The 19,918-nt window shown below is 46.7% G+C and overlaps 1 protein-coding gene across 1 annotated transcript; it reads right to left on the bottom strand.

The window, feature by feature from the left end:
* Positions 1-5,498: 5,498 nt before the first annotated feature.
* Positions 5,499-6,569, bottom strand: LOC106989664 (40S ribosomal protein S15-like). The gene is given in 3 exon segments (XM_053204272.1): positions 5,499-6,483; positions 6,486-6,512; positions 6,515-6,569. Coding segments are annotated over 3 exon segments (414 nt in total). The 3' UTR covers positions 5,499-6,151.
* Positions 6,570-19,918: the final 13,349 nt, after the last annotated feature.

The following is a 19,918-nucleotide window of genomic DNA, read 5'->3' on the forward strand; positions in this document are numbered from 1 at the left end:
TTTTTTTCATGTCTACTTAAAAAATTTTTATTGGACTTTGTGTTACGGGTCCCCGTGACCACATTCAGGTTCAGTGATTCATGAGGACAACTCACAGGGCCCAGAAACACAAGTTATGCACTGGTTAATGTTTCTTACAGCTGAAGCACACAGATTAGTATCAGCAAAGGGGCACAAAATAAGTCTTAGTAAATTTTTCTTAATGTTTATTTATTTTTGAGAGAGAGAGAGAGACAGACAGAACATGAAGGGGGGAGGAGCTGAGAGAGAAGGAGACACAGAAACTAAAGCAGGCTCCAGGCTGCAAGCTGTCAGCACAAAGCTGGATGCAGGGCTTGACCTCACAAACCGCTGAGTTCATGACCTGAGCCGAAGTCAGATGCTTAACCAATTGAGCCACCCAGGCGCCCCGGGTCCTGGTAAATTTTTAAAGATTAAAATCATACAAAGTATCTTTTTCATTCAAATTGGAATGAAATTTAAAATCGGTAACATAAGCTATGACCCTCAAAACCATCTGGAAAGTCAATGCCTTCCTTTTAAACAACCAGTGGCTCAAAGAATAAATCACAAGGGAAATCGGAAAACATCGTGAGGCAAATGAAAACAAAAACACAGCACACAAATACTTATGGATGCAGCACAAGCACAGCTACAGGGAAATGTACAGCTGTTAAAAATGTACACACGTTAAAAAACAAGAATCTAAAAAATCAGTAAACAAACTGTATGTCTTAAGGAACTAGCAAAAGAAGAATTAACTGAGCCCAAAGCAGAAGGAAGGAAATAATAAAGACTACAGTGGAGATCAACAAAATAGAGAATGGAAAAATAGGAAAGAAAATCAAAAGTTGGTTCTTTTTTTTTTTAAGTTTATTTATTAATTCTGAGAGAGAGAGACCGAGAGAGAGAATCCCCAGCAGGCTCCACGCTGTCAGCACAGAGCCCGCCATGGGACTTGATCCCATGAACCTTGAGATCATGACCTGAGCCGAGATCAAGAGTCGGACACTCATCCGACCGAGTCACCCAGGTATCCCATTAAATATTTTATTTTTAAGTCATCTCAACACGCAGCGCGGAGCTCAAACTCACCAGCTGACATCAAGCATCATATGCTCCACTGTCTGAGCCAGCCACGTGCCCCCAAAAGTTGGTTCTGTAAAAGGTCAACAAAATTGACAAGCTTTCAGCTAGAAGGACTAAGAAAAAAAATAAGGAAGACCTCAACTACTAAAACCTGAAATGAAAGTGGGGATATGTTTGTACAGAAATCGAAATGACGAAGTCTGCACAGAAACTGGGAGGGCTAATTAGTAAGTGCAGCGTGACTGCGGGATACAAAGGTGAGGGCCCGCCAGCGCCGTTGCTGTGGGGTGAGCAGCGCATCCCAAGCCCCCTGAATTAACCCTTTACTGCACAGGCCACCCCCCGACACTCAGCCTAGACTCTCATACAGCAGAACGATCCTATTTGTCCAAACATCTCCATTTAGCGTAGCATTTATGTAACAGCAGAAATCTCAGTGGAAATATGCCCAACACTTGGTGGAGACCTGTGGGGTAGTCATAGATCGAAAGAAGCAACATTTTCAAATTTCTGTATTAATCTAATGACTTGCCCCCCCCCATCCACTGCTATTTGTACCTTATGATAATCTAACAAGGCAGCATGACGCCGTGTCGCAGGACGGCCATGGGTCTTCGTTAAAGAACAAATCCAAGCCATCGACTGTGCCTTCTCAACAGAACAGACCCATGCCCATGTGCCAGCTGCTATCACGGGCAAGTGTCAGTACAACTAGCCATGACTCGGTTATTTCTGGATTCCAAGTCAGCGGGCGATGAAGCTACTCACCCTTGCCCAGTTTACAGGCTTGTGCTGAGACTGGTTTCCACTGTGTGCTGTTCCCCAGCAGGGGCCTGGCTGGTGTTCAGACTGGTCCCTTTCCTTGATAATGGTACAGCAGGATGTGTCTCACTCTGATCTTTCTGGGGTCAAGGGCAGTCACAGGGCACAGGTGTAAGTTACAAGGGCCCCGGGGGCTCTACAGGTTTGAGGGTCCAGAGGATTCTGACACTGTCTGGAATAAAATAGTCAAGAGGCCCTGCTGGGTCAGGGTGCAAGCACTTCCCCAAAGCCGGGTGCTAGCCTTGCCCAGCACTATTTGTCGACCCTGCCCGGCCCACACCGCAGACACCTTATCGCCTTTCTGGGCTGAATCCCAGCCCTTAACCTTTCTCCCTGTTCTGTCTGTGGGCCAGTGGTAGTTAATCCACCGGAAACGCTGCTGCCGTTGCAGACTAACAGCCTGAGTGCAACTGGTACACGTTCTGTACCAAAAATGTTACTTGAAAATGATACCCGGAATGTCGGGTCCCTGTCATAGTGTCAGATGAGCAGTGACCACGTCGAGATGTTATTTATTTATTTATTTATTTATTTAAAGTTTATTGAGAGAGAGAGAGAGAGAGCATGTGCACGAGAGTGGGAGAAGGGCAGAGAGAGAGGAGAGAGAGAATCCCGAGCAGGCTCTGTGCTGTCAGAGCAGAGCCCGACTCAGGGCTCTGTCCCACGAACCATGAGATCGTGACCTACTCAGTCTGAGTAGGCCACAAGGCCTCCTGCTGCTTTCCATGTTCAGGGTGGACTACCCCCCTCTGGGGGATCGGAGGAGCCCCCACGTGATCCCCATTGTTTCAATGCCATCAGGAACCCACTGGTTTTCCTATTCTGTCTCACAGCCACCCGTCCCCAGGAAACGGGTGACACAGGCCTATACGCATGTGTCACAACAGGTGTGCCACTGATGTTCCGTGTCCATGGCTACTAGGAGCCTCTCTAAGTAGCTGGTCCCCAAGGTTTGTGGTCACACACAATCATCTGCCAGGAGTTGGAGGTCACACAGCGGTGGTGGGGAGCGGCTCCCACACACTCCTTTGCCAACGCCTCCGCCATTAATGTAACCTAAAAAGAGGAGTCAAGAAGCCGGCGTATCCCTGGGGTTCCGCTGGGACAGGAGTCGGTCCTGCTCACATCACGTCGTGTGACCGGAGAGAGGTCACCAGGCTGCAGGCTGCGGTCTGAGCTGGTCAGGAGTCTGGAACCCACGTGTGAGTTCACCCTCCCGGGCGTCTGGTACTTCCTCACGCCCCGATGTCGCTTGGATTCCCCTCTTGGTGTAAGTCATTCATTCACTCCTTTGCCCTCAGTCATGTTTTCTCCTTCTCTCCGTCTGTCGCAGATTTTAAGCCAAGTGTTCCCAACATTGAGAGGCGTCCTTGGTGCAGCCACTGCGCTGGCCCGGGGCTCAATGCAACACGTCCCTCCCCCTCGGTGCACCCGCCTTTTCAGAGGGGCTGTGGGCCACACTGTGGCACTCTGTCACCCTCAGCACAGCCACCTCAGGCCCTCAGAGATTCCAGCTTGTGGGTTTGAAGACACAGCGACAGCTCCTTCCTGCTCCCTGCACGTGCCGTTGCACTCCTGGTCCCAGGACCCCCGCGTCCAGCAGAAGAGAAAGTTGAAGTGATGGGGAACAATTACCCAGCATCCCCCACGGCTCTGCACCAGCCCTCCCTCAGGCTCCTCGTGCTGAGCGTGAGCACACACTCGGGAGGCGTGTAAGCCAGCCCTCCATGCCTTGTGTCTCCCCCGCGAGACAGGAAACATTTGTGTTGCCCACTTCAATCCTCTGTCAGACAGCGGCTCTGAGGCCGGTATGCGGCGTGCCACGGCCATGGGATGAGCCGCGCTCGGCCATACATGCACTAGAGAGTGTGCGCCTTGACCTGGAGAAATGTGACTGTGCAGTCACCGTGGCAGGTGCACTACCGTGTGAGCATTCGTGTCTACACCATCAGGTGGGCAAACTCCGGTCCAGACCCAGTGTCTGTTACCGGCGGGACCCATTACGGCCCCCAGGGCTACCGGTCGTGGTCCCAGGACTTGCCGGCTGCAGGTAGGTCTCCTCCCCCCGGGGGAATCTGCAGCCTGTCTCTCGCACTGGCAGTGGGGACAGTTCTTACTTGCATTTTGTGGCTCTGAAGCTGCAAGAGGAGTATGTAGATGGTCCGCACATCTCTGCATCCATGTTCATTCATTTCAACAGACCCAAGTGGTCGTCTCATGTGAGCTCACCAGCACACCTGCTTGCCGGTTCTAATCACCTGCCAGTCCTGAGATAGGGTTCGTCAGATGGGGTCCTTCAACATGTCCTATTTAATGTGACTTCGTAGGCCACGCCCGACACGGACATCTCTTTAGTTGTCCAGTTCTCCATGGCCCATCGGCCTGACCATATGGCTGAACCACTGGCCGTTGCCCATGAGTCAGTAAAAACTCACACGGAGGGACTCATTGCTCATTGTTCCATTCTTCCATCACATCGAAGGAAACCGCAGGCATTTCAGCACACAGAGATGATTTGCCCTTCCACTGGAGTGTTTCCAACAGTCAATTGAGGTGCACTGACCTTCCAACTAGGGTGATGCTGGGAAGCTTGACCTTGGAGTTGCCATCGATAAAACAAACTGCTGTTTGTTGGTAACGGAGAGCTGCAGACCCACAGCTCCTGGAGGCGGTTCCAAAGTTGGCCCTAGCCAGAAAAAGGCCACCTGCAGATGAACAGGAGCACCTCCCTGCACCCCCAGCAGCATGCTCCTGTGTAAACAACTTCTGTATTATTATGGAACTCCTCAGGTCACTGCCTTCATTATTGAAGTGTGCCTCTGACATCCATCCAACATATTCTGCATATTTCAGGGTCCAAGGTTATTTACATCTGCAGTCATTGGGGCAGTTTCAATTGATGTCGGATGACAAGCTGGTAACGGTCTCAGCTTGTATTTGGAAATGTTCTGGTCCGGAATCCCAGTGGCCACCACTGGGTGGCACTCACGTACTTTTGTCATAAGCTCCAGCCTAGGCTCAGCTCTGAGAGCCACCCTCCTTCTCCAAGGGCCACACAGTGCTATCTTGCAGAGAACTTGGGTACCCTCAATCCAGCTTCTAACGTGTCATTAATTAAAGTGATCATCTCTTTTGTCCCCAGGTGTGCAATATGGTTTTAAATTAACGAACTGCATGGGCTCAAGCAATTCTATAGTTTCCATTAGCATGTACAGTTATTAGTCTGGTTTTCCATACTAGGTGGAAAAAGTGGCTCCTCGTCAGACATAATATCCATCAATTCACACGTCCAGGTAGAGGAAATGCCACCGCTTCACATAAAGTCCATTCAAACATTCCAATTTTCCTCTAAACTGTCGCCTTAACCCCATCAACCTGTCAACCATGGCATCCTCATATCCTTCCAATGTAACCGTAGGCCCATCAAGACCTCATCACCAGATTTGGGAATCAGGGTGCATTGGGGTCCCACATCAAGGTGTCTCCAGTACCTGATTATCCTACCCACACATATGCAGGTGGCCTCCGCTCTGCAGCTGGAGATTGGGTCAAAAATCCCTGACTCTTTCAATAATCCTGATCACAATTGATTTGCTGGACCATCACCCCCAGTGATTCAAGCTTAGATTTCTCATCATCATCTGCCTTCTGGCGTTTCCAATTCCTTCAAACTAAGGTAAATGGAGCAGATTTTTTTAAAAAGAGATTTTCACTGTGGGAGGACTGGCAGCAACCTCCGCCAGTGCTGCATTAAGACATTTGTTTCAGCTTTATTCATCCCATTTCTTAATAACTGTTTAAATACATCTATGCTGCTGGGGAAAGTCCCTCAACTCTCCTTTGTTATCCCCCATCCTCTTGTGGGTTACTCTAATTGTGTTAGCACCTGTGAAACCCAAGAGGGGAAGCTGAGGACATAAGGGAACAACTCCATCACATCATACGCCGCAGTTTCAATAATTTCTTAATTTTGTCCCCCTGCCACCTGGACTGCCCTGTTGGTGGCCAGAATTCCTTAGAAGTGCTTGTTATCTGTTGTTCCAACATAATTTTCCCCCTTTGGTAGCATTCTAGAAGCTAGCAGCTGTGGCTCAGATCAGCGGAAATACAAGCTTGGCACAGGGTGAGGTTCCCCACTGAACACTCTCTTTCACTTTATCTCCACTCTTCTTCTTCTTCTTCTTCTTCTTCTTCTTCTTCTTCTTTTTAGAAAAGTCTGTGCCTTTATTGGCCAAACAGGCTACTTGAGAAGGATGTAGCTTGAGGAGTGAGGGGCCTCCGTGCCAGGCCTGCCATGCTTCATAGGCTTATAGGTGATGGAGAACTCACCCAGGTAGTGGCCAATCATCTTGGGTTTGATTTCAACCTGGTTGAAGATCTTGCCATTGTAGACAACCCCCATCTCAGGCAGGATGACCATGTCCCGCAGGTGTGTCCTTAACCACCTTGGGCTTCTCATGAAGGGAGCCTCCTTCTTGGCCTTAGACAGCAGCAGTGAGTGATGCTTCCCCCATAGACTCCAGTTCAGCCTCTGCCAGTGTAGGGTGCTGTACAGCTGCATCAATGGCTCAGGGACACACCTAGCAGCTGGCCAAGGTCATGTCATGGTAGGTGAACTTACGCAAAGCACGCTGCTCCTTCTGCTCCACTTCCGCCATCTTGTCAGAGCTTGGGGAAGGACAGCCCCCTCTCTTTGCAGACAACAACCACCAAAGAATTGTATATTTAGTTTGTTTCTCACTGTTTTGCATTTCCTTATGTATCTAGTGAGGCAAATTCTCAGGATTTGGGTCTGTCAATACTAAATTCCATTGATAATTTTTATGGCTAGTAAATGATCACAGCACCGCTATTGTTTCATATCACAGGTGACTCAGTAGCCACTCAAATACCAAAGATTAATCAACTGCACCCAGTCACCTTTCCTTTTCCCAAAGAGCACTTTCACCATGGTTCAGTAAGTCAGGATCAGTACAGCCAATCCCATTTAGGACACCAACTGTGTCAGGGATCCCCAAGGTCGCCCTCAGGTTTGATGATTTGTTAAAAGGACTTATGGGACACAGAAAAACAGTTAAATCACAGTTACGAATTATGACAGCTAGTGAATACAGATTAAAATCAGCAAAGGAAAAAATCACATAGGTGGAGTCCAGGAAAAACCAGATGCAGGTTTCCAGTTGTTCTCTCTCAGAGGAGTCCCACAGACAGCGTTTAATTCTCCCAGTGACGATAAGTGACAACATGCGCCAGTCAGGGAAGCCCACCTGAGCCTTAGTGCCCGGGAAGTTTGTTGGAGGTCTATCATGTAGGCGTGGAGCACCTTAGCCACTCTATCTTCAGCCTCCCCAGAGATCAGATTGACACAGCATGGCCCAGAGCCCAAGCAAACAAAAACAGGCAGTCACCACAGATCACACAGTGAGCACACACAAGACCCCAGGTAAAGGCATCCTTATCAGACAGGATGTTCCTAAGGCTTAGAGTTTTTCTGCCAAGAGCCAGTCAAGGGCCATTGTTTTCTCTGGAGTGTGCCAGGTTTGAACACCCCAAGCCCACAGAGTTAACTCTTCACGACACAGTCTTGCACATTTTTGTTAGGTTTCCTATTAGGTATTATCTTTTTAGTCATGCTTGTAAATTGAATGTTTTCTTTATTACGTCTGTTATTTATAGTATGAAAGCTCTCAGTGCCTCTATGTTCATGTTGTGCCACATTACCTTCCTGAACTCCTCTGCTGACTATTAAATTTGGTTCTCATGGATTTTCCAGACCCACATTCCTGTCACTTACAAATAATCCCGGTTCCGGTTTTCTGATTGCTGCTGTGATGTCTAAAGTAAACAATCCAGCAGGTATAGTTCCTGATTTTTATCAGAATATTATCTTGTAATCGTTGTTATCGGATCAGTTTTGAGGAGACCAGGTGGTGCCCGCATCCATTGGAAACACAGGCTTTGAGATCAACACAGTTCGTGAGCATTCACTACCTTTAGCTCATGTTTGAACAGCCCTTTGGTTGCTTTTGAGGTCAGCCAGAGTCTGTATACTTAATGTTAAAGTGGATGAAAATAAGGGCGCCTGGGTGGCGCAGTCGGTTAAGCGTCCGACTTCAGCCAGGTCACGATCTCGCGGTCCGTGAGTTCGAGCCCCGCGTCAGGCTCTGGGCTGATGGCTCGGAACCTGGAGCCTGTTTCCGATTCTGTGTCTCCCTCTCTCTCTGCCCCTCCCCCGTTCATGCTCTGTCTCTCTCTGTCCCAAAAATAAATAAAAAACGTTGAAAAAAAAATTAAAAAAAAAATAAAGTGGATGAAAATAGACCTTTAGGAAGGTTACCGTGAAAGTAATAAGATCTAAACTCATGGAAGAATATTCTAAATTCGCGGACATTTGAACATTCCGTCCACACCCTGTCCCCTTGCCCCTTTCCAGGGAGCCCAACTATAACCTTAGCTGACTTCTACTTCCCTGGGCCTTTACGTCTGAATCAAACTCCCATATGCTGTATCCTGTATGCACTGCCAGAGTTTCATTCTAAAACACATCTGACCGTACTTCAAGGCCTTCTATTTCCTGTGTGAAGTTTAAATCTTCTCACGGCGCAGAATCTTTACAAACTGACACTCGTTTTGTTGCAGCTCTATCTACTTAGTGCCCCTTCTCACCACACAGGCCTTCTCACTGTTGCCCAAACGTTTCATGCATGTTGCTACGGACTGACTTGTGCCCCTATATTCACAGTTTGGTGCCCTAACCCCCACTGCGATGGTATTTGGAGACGAGGCCATTTGTGGGATAATTAGGTTTAGATGAGGTCATGAGTGTGACCCTCGTGATGGGATCGGTGCCTTTGGAAGAAGAGACATCAGAGCTCTCTCTGTCTCTCTCTCTTCCTGCCCATGTGATGACGCAGTGAAAAGATGGTCATCTACAAGTCCAGAAGAGAGTTCTCACGAGATACCAACAATGCTGGCACCTTGACCCAGGAACCTCCAACCTTTGGAACTCTGAGGAAATACAGTTCTCTTGTTTAAGCCACCTAGTCTGTGGGATGTTGTTAAGACAGCCCGGCGGCCTTGGGTCAGTTCCCCTGCTGTGTTGGGGGAGGTTTGCCATGCAACACCAGCCGGGTGTCCTACAATTCCACTCAGTTCTGACACCGTCTATGCAGAGATAGCATCAGACCCCACAGTTAGGGGCTCGGTCGCACAAAACGGCCCCCCCTTCCGAAGTCAGTCACACATGCAGGTTGTCACCCGGGCTTCAGACCACTGGCTGTTAATCAGAGGTTCCCATGCTCCCCTCCTTGGGGTTGATTACTTTGCTAGAGCAGGGTCACAGAACTCGAGAAACCATTGACTCACTAGATTGCCGGTTTATTACAAAGGATCTTAAAAGATATCGGTCAACAGCCAGATGAAGAGACAGGAGTGGGGTGAGGTCCCAAGCAAAGGAGCCGCCGTCCGTGTGGAGAGTGTGGGGCCGGGCACAGGGGCACATGGACGCATTCTGGTTCAGCAACCTGGAAGTTCTCAAATGCCCTCCTTTAGGGATTTTTACGGAGCCTTCACCACCTAGGCACAATTGATAAACTCACCGGCCATTGGTGATCCGTTCAACCTCCACCCTCTCCCCTCCCCAGAAAGTAAGGGGCGGGACTGAAAGCTCCAACTCCCTGATCACCCGGTTGGTTTCCTTGGCAACCAGCCCCCTCCTTACATACTCTCCGACAGCCATCTCGTGAACAGAAACCCAGTTGGGGTGGAAAGGGGCTTGTTATGGAGAAAAAGACAACCATTGCACCTTTACGGCTGGGAAGCGACTTTAGGAACTGAGGACAAGAGACCACACATTATAACAAAGATTGCTCTTATTGCCCAGGAAATCCCAAGATTTGAGAGCTGTGGGCCAGGAACCGTGGATAAGGAGCAGATATATGTATCTTCTGAATCACCGCACCGTGCAGCCCGAGCAGACAACCACGCGTGTTTATGAGCCCAGGTGGGGACTTTTGCTTTTCCTTCTGCTCATTTCGGACAGGCTGCTCTGCCTGGAGACCCCTACTGATTTTCAAGACCCAGGTCAAGCGTTCCTTCCTCTAGGCAGCCCTGCACACTTCATTCCTCCTGCCCCGCACACAGGGCCAGCTGCCTCATCGCAGGCCCACGGCAATGCAAAAGGCGTGCCTCTCGCCAGCAAGCAGTGAAACGTATACGGAGGCACTGATGCCGAGCGTGTCCTTTCTTCCTTTTTCTCCTTTGTTTTTATTTGCTATTTAGTGTCAGTCCACGCACCGAAAATTAAAAAAAAAATAATAACATTTACTTATTTTCGAGAGAGAGAGAGAGAGAGAGAGAGAGCGAGCGGGGGAGGGGCAGACAGAGGGGGAGTTAGAGGATCTGAAGTGGGGCTGACAGCACAGAGCCGGACGCAAGGCTCAAACTCACAAACCGTGAGATGGCGACCTGAGTCAAAGTCAGCCCCTTAGCTGACTGAGTCACCCAGGCGCCCCAGAAAATTTTAAATTACAGCACGAATCCCACATTCATCTTCATGATGCCGGTTTGAGATACGAATATGAGAAATCTCCTTCCCACGGCACCACACTCAGCGTGTCAGCGTCCAGCCACCAGAGCTGTAAACTGGATTTCCATTTATATTTGGGCGTCTGTTGGCAAGATGTGTCTTAATGTGTCAGAAAAAGGCGTAGGAGGGTTGCTCTTTGGGTCTGGGACATTTTCAGAAGTTCCGTAGGGCCCCTCTGCTTCCAGACAGCAGGAGACCTGTGCTCCTATTCTCTGTTTTCACTTACTTCCTTCCTCCAGAACAGGGGCTGGCGCAGCCCAGCCCCGGGGCCAGAGCCGGCCTGCTGCCTCTTCTGTGACTGCCCGCAGGCTAAAGTGGTTCTTCAGTTTAAAAGTGGTTGAGGGGCACCTGGGTGGCAATTCAGTTGAGTGTCCGACTCTTGATTTTGGCTCAGGTCACGATTCCAGGATTGTGGGGTCGAGCCCCACGTCTGGCTCTGGGCTGACAAGCACAGAGCCTGCTTGGGATTCTGTCCCTCTCCCCGGCTTATGCTCTCTCTCAAATTAAAAAAAAAAAAAAAAAAAAGGTTGAAAAAAAATTAAAAGAAGACTATCCCATGGCACATCCATGTGAAATTGTATGAAATTCAGATTTCAGTGTCTATGAATACTTTTATTGGAACGTGGCCACAGCCATCCATGAGTGGGTTGTCTACACTGCTTTGCACTGAAAGGACGACTTAACTAGTTGTGACAGAGACCATATGGTCCTCGAAGCCTAAATATCTACTTGGTCCTTCACAAAGAGTTTGTCAGTGCTCAGAAGGCAAATAAATCTTTGCTCCTCACTTAGTGACGGCCCCAGACGAACACGGGGTAAGGACAGATTGGTGCAGAGGACGGTGTGAGTGAAGGTATTGTTGAAGGGAAAACCACAAGTCCCAGATGGAGTCCCCTGTGCTTGGCCACATCACCAAATCAGGGCTTAATATCTGCCCTAATTGTAGTTTCAACCTCCCCGTGGAATGCAGGCTTAACCAGTCAGTCTGGAATTTCCTGATCAGCACGGTGAGGTAATCTACCTAATAAGACCCTTTCGTCCTGTAAAGGGAGGTGACCCTGCCTGAAATAATCTCTCTCACTTGTTTGTTTATGACTTCCTTGTGCTGCCTTTAAAAACCTTTCCTTTTCTGAGGACCCTGAATCTCCTTTCTGTTTGCTAGATGGGATACATCCCAATTCATGAATTTTTGGGTAAAGTCGATCGTATCCTCAAATTTACTCTGTTGAATTTTGTGTTTTAACAGTATGCAGACAGGGACAAGGTCAGGCCTACCCTGTGCAAGAGGACCCTGTGGAAGAGGGGCCCGTCTTGTCAGGAAGGGCAGAGAAGAGCACCTACAATCTGAGCCACGGGCTCCCAGGCGAGAGCGGAGGCTTCGGGATGCCGTTGTGACACTCTAGTGAGATGTGAGGTCCTAAAAGGACGGATGAGAGCTGTGTCCCAAAGTGGAAGCAATAAGGCTTGGCAACTGACTGGACCAGGGGAAACACAAAGAATGGAGTCAGACCTGACAGCTTCCGGCTGGGTTTCAGCTGGGAAAGGATGGACAGAGAGAAAGTTAACCTGGCTCAGACACGACTCGGCGAGAGGACAGTGGGGCGTACAGTCAGAGTCCGTGGGAGGCAGACACAAGCTGGAGTCAGGACAAGAACCTGGGTAGAATGCCAGGCTCATCCACTCAGAAAGGATCGCAGGGCCCAGAACAAGCCCTGGTTTCTGTTAGGAGGTCGGAGAGGAGAAGCCACAGAAGGGAGGAGAGGAGACCAGAGGACCTGGGTATTGTCACATCACAGAGACCCTCGCGAGAGAAGAGCACCCCGGAGAGACGTGGGTTGACCCCCGTGGCGCGTGTGGGCCGGAGGCTGCAGGGGTCCAGGGAGGGGAGGCCATTGGGACACACGGAGGAATGTGAGGGGCCGATCACCAATATGAGTGCGCATTCGAGAAGACTAAGGTTCATTTACTGACATAGAAGTTAAAATTTTAGTCTGACGTCTCGTAGCAGAGGAGAAAAACAAAACACGGGTTAGGGTTTTTGGGTTCTATCAACAAAAACAAAGTCACACTACAACAATCTTAGACTTGCGTAAGAAAATATTGGATGGAGATGAAGCTTGGGTTGAATATTACGTAATTAAGAATCCAATTCACTAGACCTGAAATGAACGAACAAAACATATGCCAAATTTAGTATCCTCGTCCCCTTGACTCTTCAAACTGAACAGGGTGATCTTACATTCCACACTGAGCTGAAGGATTTAGGCTCAAAAGTTGGAGGAGAAAGTAGGAGGTGATGGGGTCAGAGCGGGGTCAAAGAGCGAGTGGGGATACCTGCGGAGGGAAGAGAAGGATCGCTCTCACAGAGGGGAGGAGGGTTTGCACGAAGCCTGGGCAGCTCTCCACACACACCTCCTGCGTTTGGACCGCTCACGATGTATGAAGTGACGAGCTCTTGTTCTTCCTTCCCTGGATGTGCTGCCTCAAAGGCCGTATTTACCATACAGGACCTGCTTTCTTAGTGACTCTGAGAAATAACTGTGATAAAGAGATTTAATTTATAACCATTCAACCTGGCTTTTTGGTGATTCCACAAGACCAGCTTCTACTGGCTGGAGCTAAGGTGAAGAAAAAGCCAGGTCCAGTATGAAACTTAAACTCCAAAATGGCTCTCAACTCTCAACAGAGTATGAGAGACAACCCTCGCTGCTGCTTAGAGCAGCTGAACTCCTCATGTTCTCACGTCTGAATCTGCAGAGGCGGAGGCCTGATGGGGAGAGCCCTCCAGTCTCACTTATGACACCTGGTCGCTCAGAAGGTACCAACACGACTAGTCAAGCTACCAACCTAGAGACTGTTTTTCTTTTTTTCTTTTTTAATTCTTTTTTTTTAATGTTTATTTATTTTTGACAGAGAGAGAGACAGAGAGACAGAGAGACACAGCATGAGCGGGGAGGGGCAAAGAGAGAGACACACAGAATCCGAAACAGGCTCCAGGCTCTGAGCTGTCAGCACAGAACCCGACGCGGGGCTCGAACTCACAGACCGCGACATCATAACCTGAGCCGAAGTCGGACGCTCAACCGACTGAGCCACCCAGGCGCCCCGTAGAGACTGTTTTTCTAGAACGTTCTGGCCATGGCTCTTTGGAACAAAATATCCAACCAGCATCTGAATTAATTTTCTTTGAGCCCATGGGGTTCGTTATCATTGCTATCAATATTCTGGAGAGTTCCTTCCCAGTGAAGGGTTTCATACCTCTCTGCTTCCCAAAATCTAGACAGAAAAGGTAACTGGGAAAACGTAGAAGCTAAGTAATTGGGGCACAGAGCGAGCGAGCTCGCATACTACCTGCCACCCTAAAATGGTCTGGCAAAGACTGTTCCTTTGACTTATTTTTGTTTCCCTATTATGTCTGTGGTCTTCAAAAATGAATCATACTTCAGCTGCACATATTAACCCCCACACAAAAACTCTACATTTTATTTTAGCTTAAAAGTAAACGTGTGGCTTGGAGTTTTAAAGTAATACAGAACCCAGTCTTACTTTGAGATGCACTTCAGAGCCGTGTGTGACTCGCCTGCACTATGTGAGGCCAGCCAATTAGCGCATCGTGTGGAACAAGTTCAGTCACGGGCACGTGGGGGAAGGAAGGCAGCTAACCGCGTGCATCTCAGCAGGAAGGTGCGCATTACTGCAGAATTCACTTAGAGTTCTTTTACGGAGTTTGGACGTTGAGAATGGGATATATTTACCTGTTCAACCTGCAAAAACTCACAATTGACTCCCTATCCGAAGGTCCACCAAAACCTGATCAGACGTACTCTCGCTGTTTTTAGGCAGTTAAACAAAAATATGAAAGCTGTCAGATTTTAAAAACTGTATACAATTTTCAAATTGTGCTTAGAAGCTAGATCTCTCTACATAAACACTTTTAAAGGTGGAAATAGAAAACAGTTTTTAAAAGTCATGTAGAAATTAAAGTTAAATGTTTAAAGAATGATTCCTGCTTCCAAGATGGAGTAGCACGAAAACAGCTGAAGTATCTGAAACGGTCGCTTTGTGACGTACTACCTCTCAAGTGAAGGACAGTGACCACGGCTCACAGGGGAGACATTCGGGGTGCTGCCAGGGAGGCAGAGGGTCCTCCTGAGTCAGGGGCGGCCATGGCCCTGGGGTTCAAGGGTAGAGGGCAGGAAGGGTCACTTTGAGTGCTGAGCTCTATGCAGTGTGGGAGCAGAGGAGTCACCGAACAAGAGCAGGGGACCGTTGCGGAGGTCTGCAGGGCCGGGAGCAGTCCCTGCCCCACCAGACAGACAAGAAGACGTGCTTTCGGTCGTGGGGCACGGTGCTGGGAGGGCGTTCCTCGGCGGTGTGGTAGAATCAGCCCTAGCAGAAAAGCGCACTGGTCCCACAAAACTTCGCTTAAGAACAAGCCTCGAAAGTTCAGACTGCTTCCCTGTGACTTAGCTGTGTCCCTGAAGAAGGCTCACTAATGTTCACAGGAGTTCAAAAATAGCCCACTCCCCACGAGGTGAGCCTTACAGCGTTTGGCACGGAAAGAGGGAAATACGGCCCACTGCGAGAAGAAAAGGGTCAACTAATTACAAATGTAAAAATTAAAAATAGAAATGACACAGGTATAAGAATTTGCAGATAAGGACATTGAAAGAATGATCATAATTGTATTCTTTATGTTCAAGAAGGAGCGAACATGTTAGGAGGGAGAGGAAAAATATAAAAAAGATCCAAACTGAGCTATTCGAGATGTTAATACCCTGCCTGGGATAAAAAATACACTGGATGAGATTCATGCAGGATTGGGCGATACAGAAGAAAAGATAGGTGAACTTGAAGTAAGAGAAGTAGAAACCATCCAAAATGAAACATGAAGTAAAAAGCCTGAAAACCATCAACTCAGCATCAGTGAGCTGTGGGGCCGACTCAGTCAGACTCAAGGCGTGTGGTTGGAGTCCCTGCAGGAGAGTGGAGAGGAGGGAGCATCATGAAAAAGATAACGCCCCACATTCTCCAAATCTGATAAAAACTCTCAGCCAGTGGTTTCAACAGGGGGTGATTTTACCCTTGGGGACATCCTGCAATGTCTGGAGTCGTTTTGGTCATCCCAACTAGAGAGTAGTCCCCAGTGGGCAGAGACCGCTGCAGCCCCGCAAGGTGCAGATGCCCTCAGGCCCCACGGTGAAGGCACTAGACCCAGAGGAGGTCTGAGAAGCTCAATCAGCCCTGAGTAAGAAAAGAAAGAGAAGAGTATAAGGCATGCCATAATCAGATTGCTCAAATCTAGTGACAAAGAGAAATCATAAAAGCATTCAGAAGGAAAAACGTGTTAAGTATACCACCACACTGGTGAAAATGACAGGGTACTTCTCCCAGAAACAACGCAAGCCAGAGGCCGTGCGGCAAGTCCTTAAAGTACTGCGGGCTAAGCCTGGGGCTGTCAGCACACATTTCTACAACCAGCAAAAGTACTTTGAGAACTAAGTCAAAGCAAACACTCTTTTGGACGTAGTGAAACTGAAAGAATTCATCCCCAGCAGACCTGTAGCATAGGACATCCTGTTCAACGTTGGTCAGGTGAAAGGAAGTCAAGCCAGATCGAAATCTGCAAGAATAGAGAAATCATGCTAGCAATCAGAAGTTTCAGCATCCCTGTCCCAACAACCGAGACAACGGGAAGACAGAAAATCAGGAAGGGCCCAGAAGGCTTCAACAGGGTTACCTACCAGTGTGCCTCGTGACATGTATGAGCTTCTCCCCCGACAACAGCACAAGTGTGCTCTTCTCCAGTGCATATGGAATAGTTACCAAGAGAGACCATATTCTGGGCTATAAAACAAGTCTCAACGAATTTAAAATAACCCAAATCATGCAAAGTATGTTCTCTGATCAAGATTGCACTACAGATAAATAGTAGAAAGATATCTAGAAAATCACCAAAAGACTTGCAAAGTAAGTAACGCGTTTCTGAAAACAATCTGTGGTTCAAGGAAGAAATAAAAAAAGGAAAGTATACAATTTTCTGAACTAAGTGGGGAAAAACACAGGATATTTAAATGTTAGGAATACACTTTTCAAAAATCCTCATAGAAGAATTTATAGTACTAAACTCCTGTAAGAGAAAAATAGAAAGGACTCAAGCTTTCGCCTTAAAAAATATAAATAGAGGAAGAGCAAATTCAGCGCAAATTAAGCAGAAGAGAGGGAATAATAAAAAGCAGAAATTGATAAAACATAAAACAATAGAAAATAATAAATGAAACCAAAATTGGTTCTCTGAAAATAAAATTGAAAACACTCTGTCCACGCTGGTTGCGGGGGAAAGGAGGAAAAGATAAATTATCAATCAAGAATGAGAGAGGTGATATCTTTACAGATTCAACAACTATTTAAAAACAAGAGAATGGTATAAAACAGTCATGTCAATACATCTGACATGAACACATCTGACATACAACTTACATGAAATAAAGCTACCAAAGATGACTCAGGAAGAAAGAGGTAATTGGAATAACCCAGTAGGTATTAAATAAATCGAATTTGTAGTTAAAAGCATTCTCATAACAAGAGCTGCGAGTCCGAATGGCTTCACTGGGGAATACAACCAAATATTTAAGGAAGAAACAACACCAATTCTGCATGAGGTCTTTCAGACGTGTAAACTAACATATTCCACGAGGCCAGCATTACTCTGACCTCAAAAGCATATTAAAACATTAGAAGAAAACTACAGACCGACGTGCAAAAATTTGTAACAAAATTTTAGAGAATCAAATAATATGTAAAAAAGACAATCCTTCGTGACCAAGTAGGATTTCTTCCAAGAATGCACAGTTAGTGAAATGTTCAAAAATCAATCAATTTAATTTACCCCATTAACAGACTAGGAAATAAAAACTATGTGATCATCTCAACAGATGCAGAAAAAGCATTTGGCAAACTCCAACTGTGAAAATTAAAAATTCTCAGCAAACTAGGAATGAAAGGAAACGTCCTCAACCTTGGAAAGGACATTGGCAAAAAAGTACAACTAACATATTTAATGGTGAAAGACTGAATACTTTCTGCCCACGATCAGAAACAATATGAGAATGTCTAATCTTGCCACTTGTATTCCCATATACGACATACAGAGTGGAAAGGAAGAAGTGAAACTATCTTTATTTGCAGTCAACATGATTGACTGTATGGAAAATCCTACATAATCTACAAAAAAAATCCTGGAACTAAGTGAATTTAGCATGGTAGTAAGATACAAGATCAATATACACAGATCAATTGTTTATTTACATCACAGCAACCAAAGAATGGAAAATTCAAAAATTTAAAACACTATTTACAATAACATAAAAATATGAAATATGTGGGGATAAATTTGACAAAAGATGAGCATGACTTGTATACTGAAAACTACAAAACACTGCTCAGAAAAATTAAAGACCTAAATAATGAATAGATACACTCTGTTCATGGATCTTAAGGCTTAATTCTTCCCCAAACTGACGTGTATTTCAACCCAATCCTATAAAAATCCCAACAGAGGTTTTTGTAGAAATTCACAAGATGATTCTAAAACTCAAGCAAGTACAAAGGACCTAGAATAACCCAAACAGCTTTGAAAAATGACACACAGGGAAGACTTATACACCTGATTCTGAGACTTACTTTGAAGTTGTAAATAATCGAGATACTCTGGCATTGGGGTCTTGGGACAGAATCAAGAACCCAGACATAGATCCATCCATCCATCATCGATTGGTTTGCCACAAAGATGCCACGGCAATTTACTAGGGGAAAGGTGGTCCTTTCAGCCAATGGTTCCCTGAGATAAATGCCCAGAAATGTGATTGTGGAGTACTCTCGTAAGTACATATTTAAAGTTGGAGGGTTTGGGGTTTTTTTTAAGAAACTGTTTAACTGGGGCACCTGAGTGACTCAGTTGGTTCAGCGTCTGACTCTTGATTTTGGCTCAGGGCGTGATTTCATAGTTCATAAGTTCGAGCCCCGTGTGGGGCTCTGTGCTGGCAGAGCAGAGTGCTTGGGATTCTCTCTCTCTCTCTGTCCCTACCTGACACGTGCTCTCTCTCAAAATAAACAAACATTAAAAAAAAACAACAACTGCTTAACTAATTTTCAGAGTGGTTGTATAATTTCAAATTCATTCCAAAAATGGATGAGGGGGTGCCTGGGTGGCTCAGTCAGTTGAGCATGAAACTTTGGCTCAGGTCATGATCTCACGGTTTGTGAGTTTGAGCCCCGCTTCGGGCTCGCGGCTGTCAGTGCAGAGCCCGCTTCAGATCCCCTGTCCCCACCTCTCTCTGCCCCTCCCCCACTGGCGCTCTCTCAAAAATAAAACATTTTTTAAAAAGGGATGAGGGATTCAGTTTCCCTGAAACTTGTCAGTATCTGGTACTCTCACTGGTTTTTATCTTAGCTGTCACTTGGTGCATGCTGGTATCTCACCGTACACAGTCTCAGTTTGTATTTTCCTAATGACGAATGAGGTTGAGCATCTTTTCATGCGCTTGTCTGCCGCCTGTCTGTTCACATCAGTGAGGTGTCTCCTCAGGTCTTTGGTCCACCTTCTAAATGCTTTTTTGTTTTTGTTTTTGTTTTTTTAAATTTTTGAGTTTGGGGACTTTTTTTTATACATTCTAAGTATGAGTCCTTGATGAGAGATGTGTTCTGTGAATATTTTCTTTCAGTTTTTAGTCTGTCTTTTCTTCCTCCTTCATGTTAACAGTGTCTCACAGAACATACTTTTATTTATTTTTAAAAAATATTTCTTTATTGGATGCAAATTTTAAAAAATAAAAAACTAAATTAAAAAAGTTTCTTCATTTATCTTGAGATAGAGAGATAGAGCACGAGCAGGGGAGGGGCAAAGAGAGCGAGAGACAGAGGAGAGAATTTCTTTCTTTTTTTTTTTTAATTTTTTTAATGTTTATTTATTTTTGAGACAGAGAGAGACAGAGCATGAACGGGGGAGGGGCAAAGAGAGGGAGACACAGCATCTGAAACAAGCTCCAGGCTCTGAGCTGTCAGCACAGAGCCTGACGCGGGGCTCGAACTCACGGACGCGAGATCATGACCTGAGCCGAAGTCAGACGCTCAACTGACTGAGCCACCCAGGTGCCCCAAGAGAGAGGAGAGAATTTCAAGCAGGCTCCATGCCATCAAGCGCAGAGCCCGACGAGGGGCTCCAACTCATGACCGGTGAGATCATGACCTGAGCCGAAATCAGGAGTCGGACGCTTAACTGACTGAGTCACCCAGGTGCATCTCACAGAACATATTTTTAAATTTTGCAGAAGCCCAGTTTATCAATTTTTTTCTTTTATGGATCATGCTTGTGATGTCATGTCTAAGAACTCTTAACCAATTCCTAGGTCCCAAAGACTT

The sequence above is a fragment of the Acinonyx jubatus genome, chromosome D4 (genome assembly GCF_027475565.1).
Source record: "Acinonyx jubatus isolate Ajub_Pintada_27869175 chromosome D4, VMU_Ajub_asm_v1.0, whole genome shotgun sequence".
Classification (NCBI taxonomy): Eukaryota; Metazoa; Chordata; class Mammalia; order Carnivora; family Felidae; genus Acinonyx; species Acinonyx jubatus.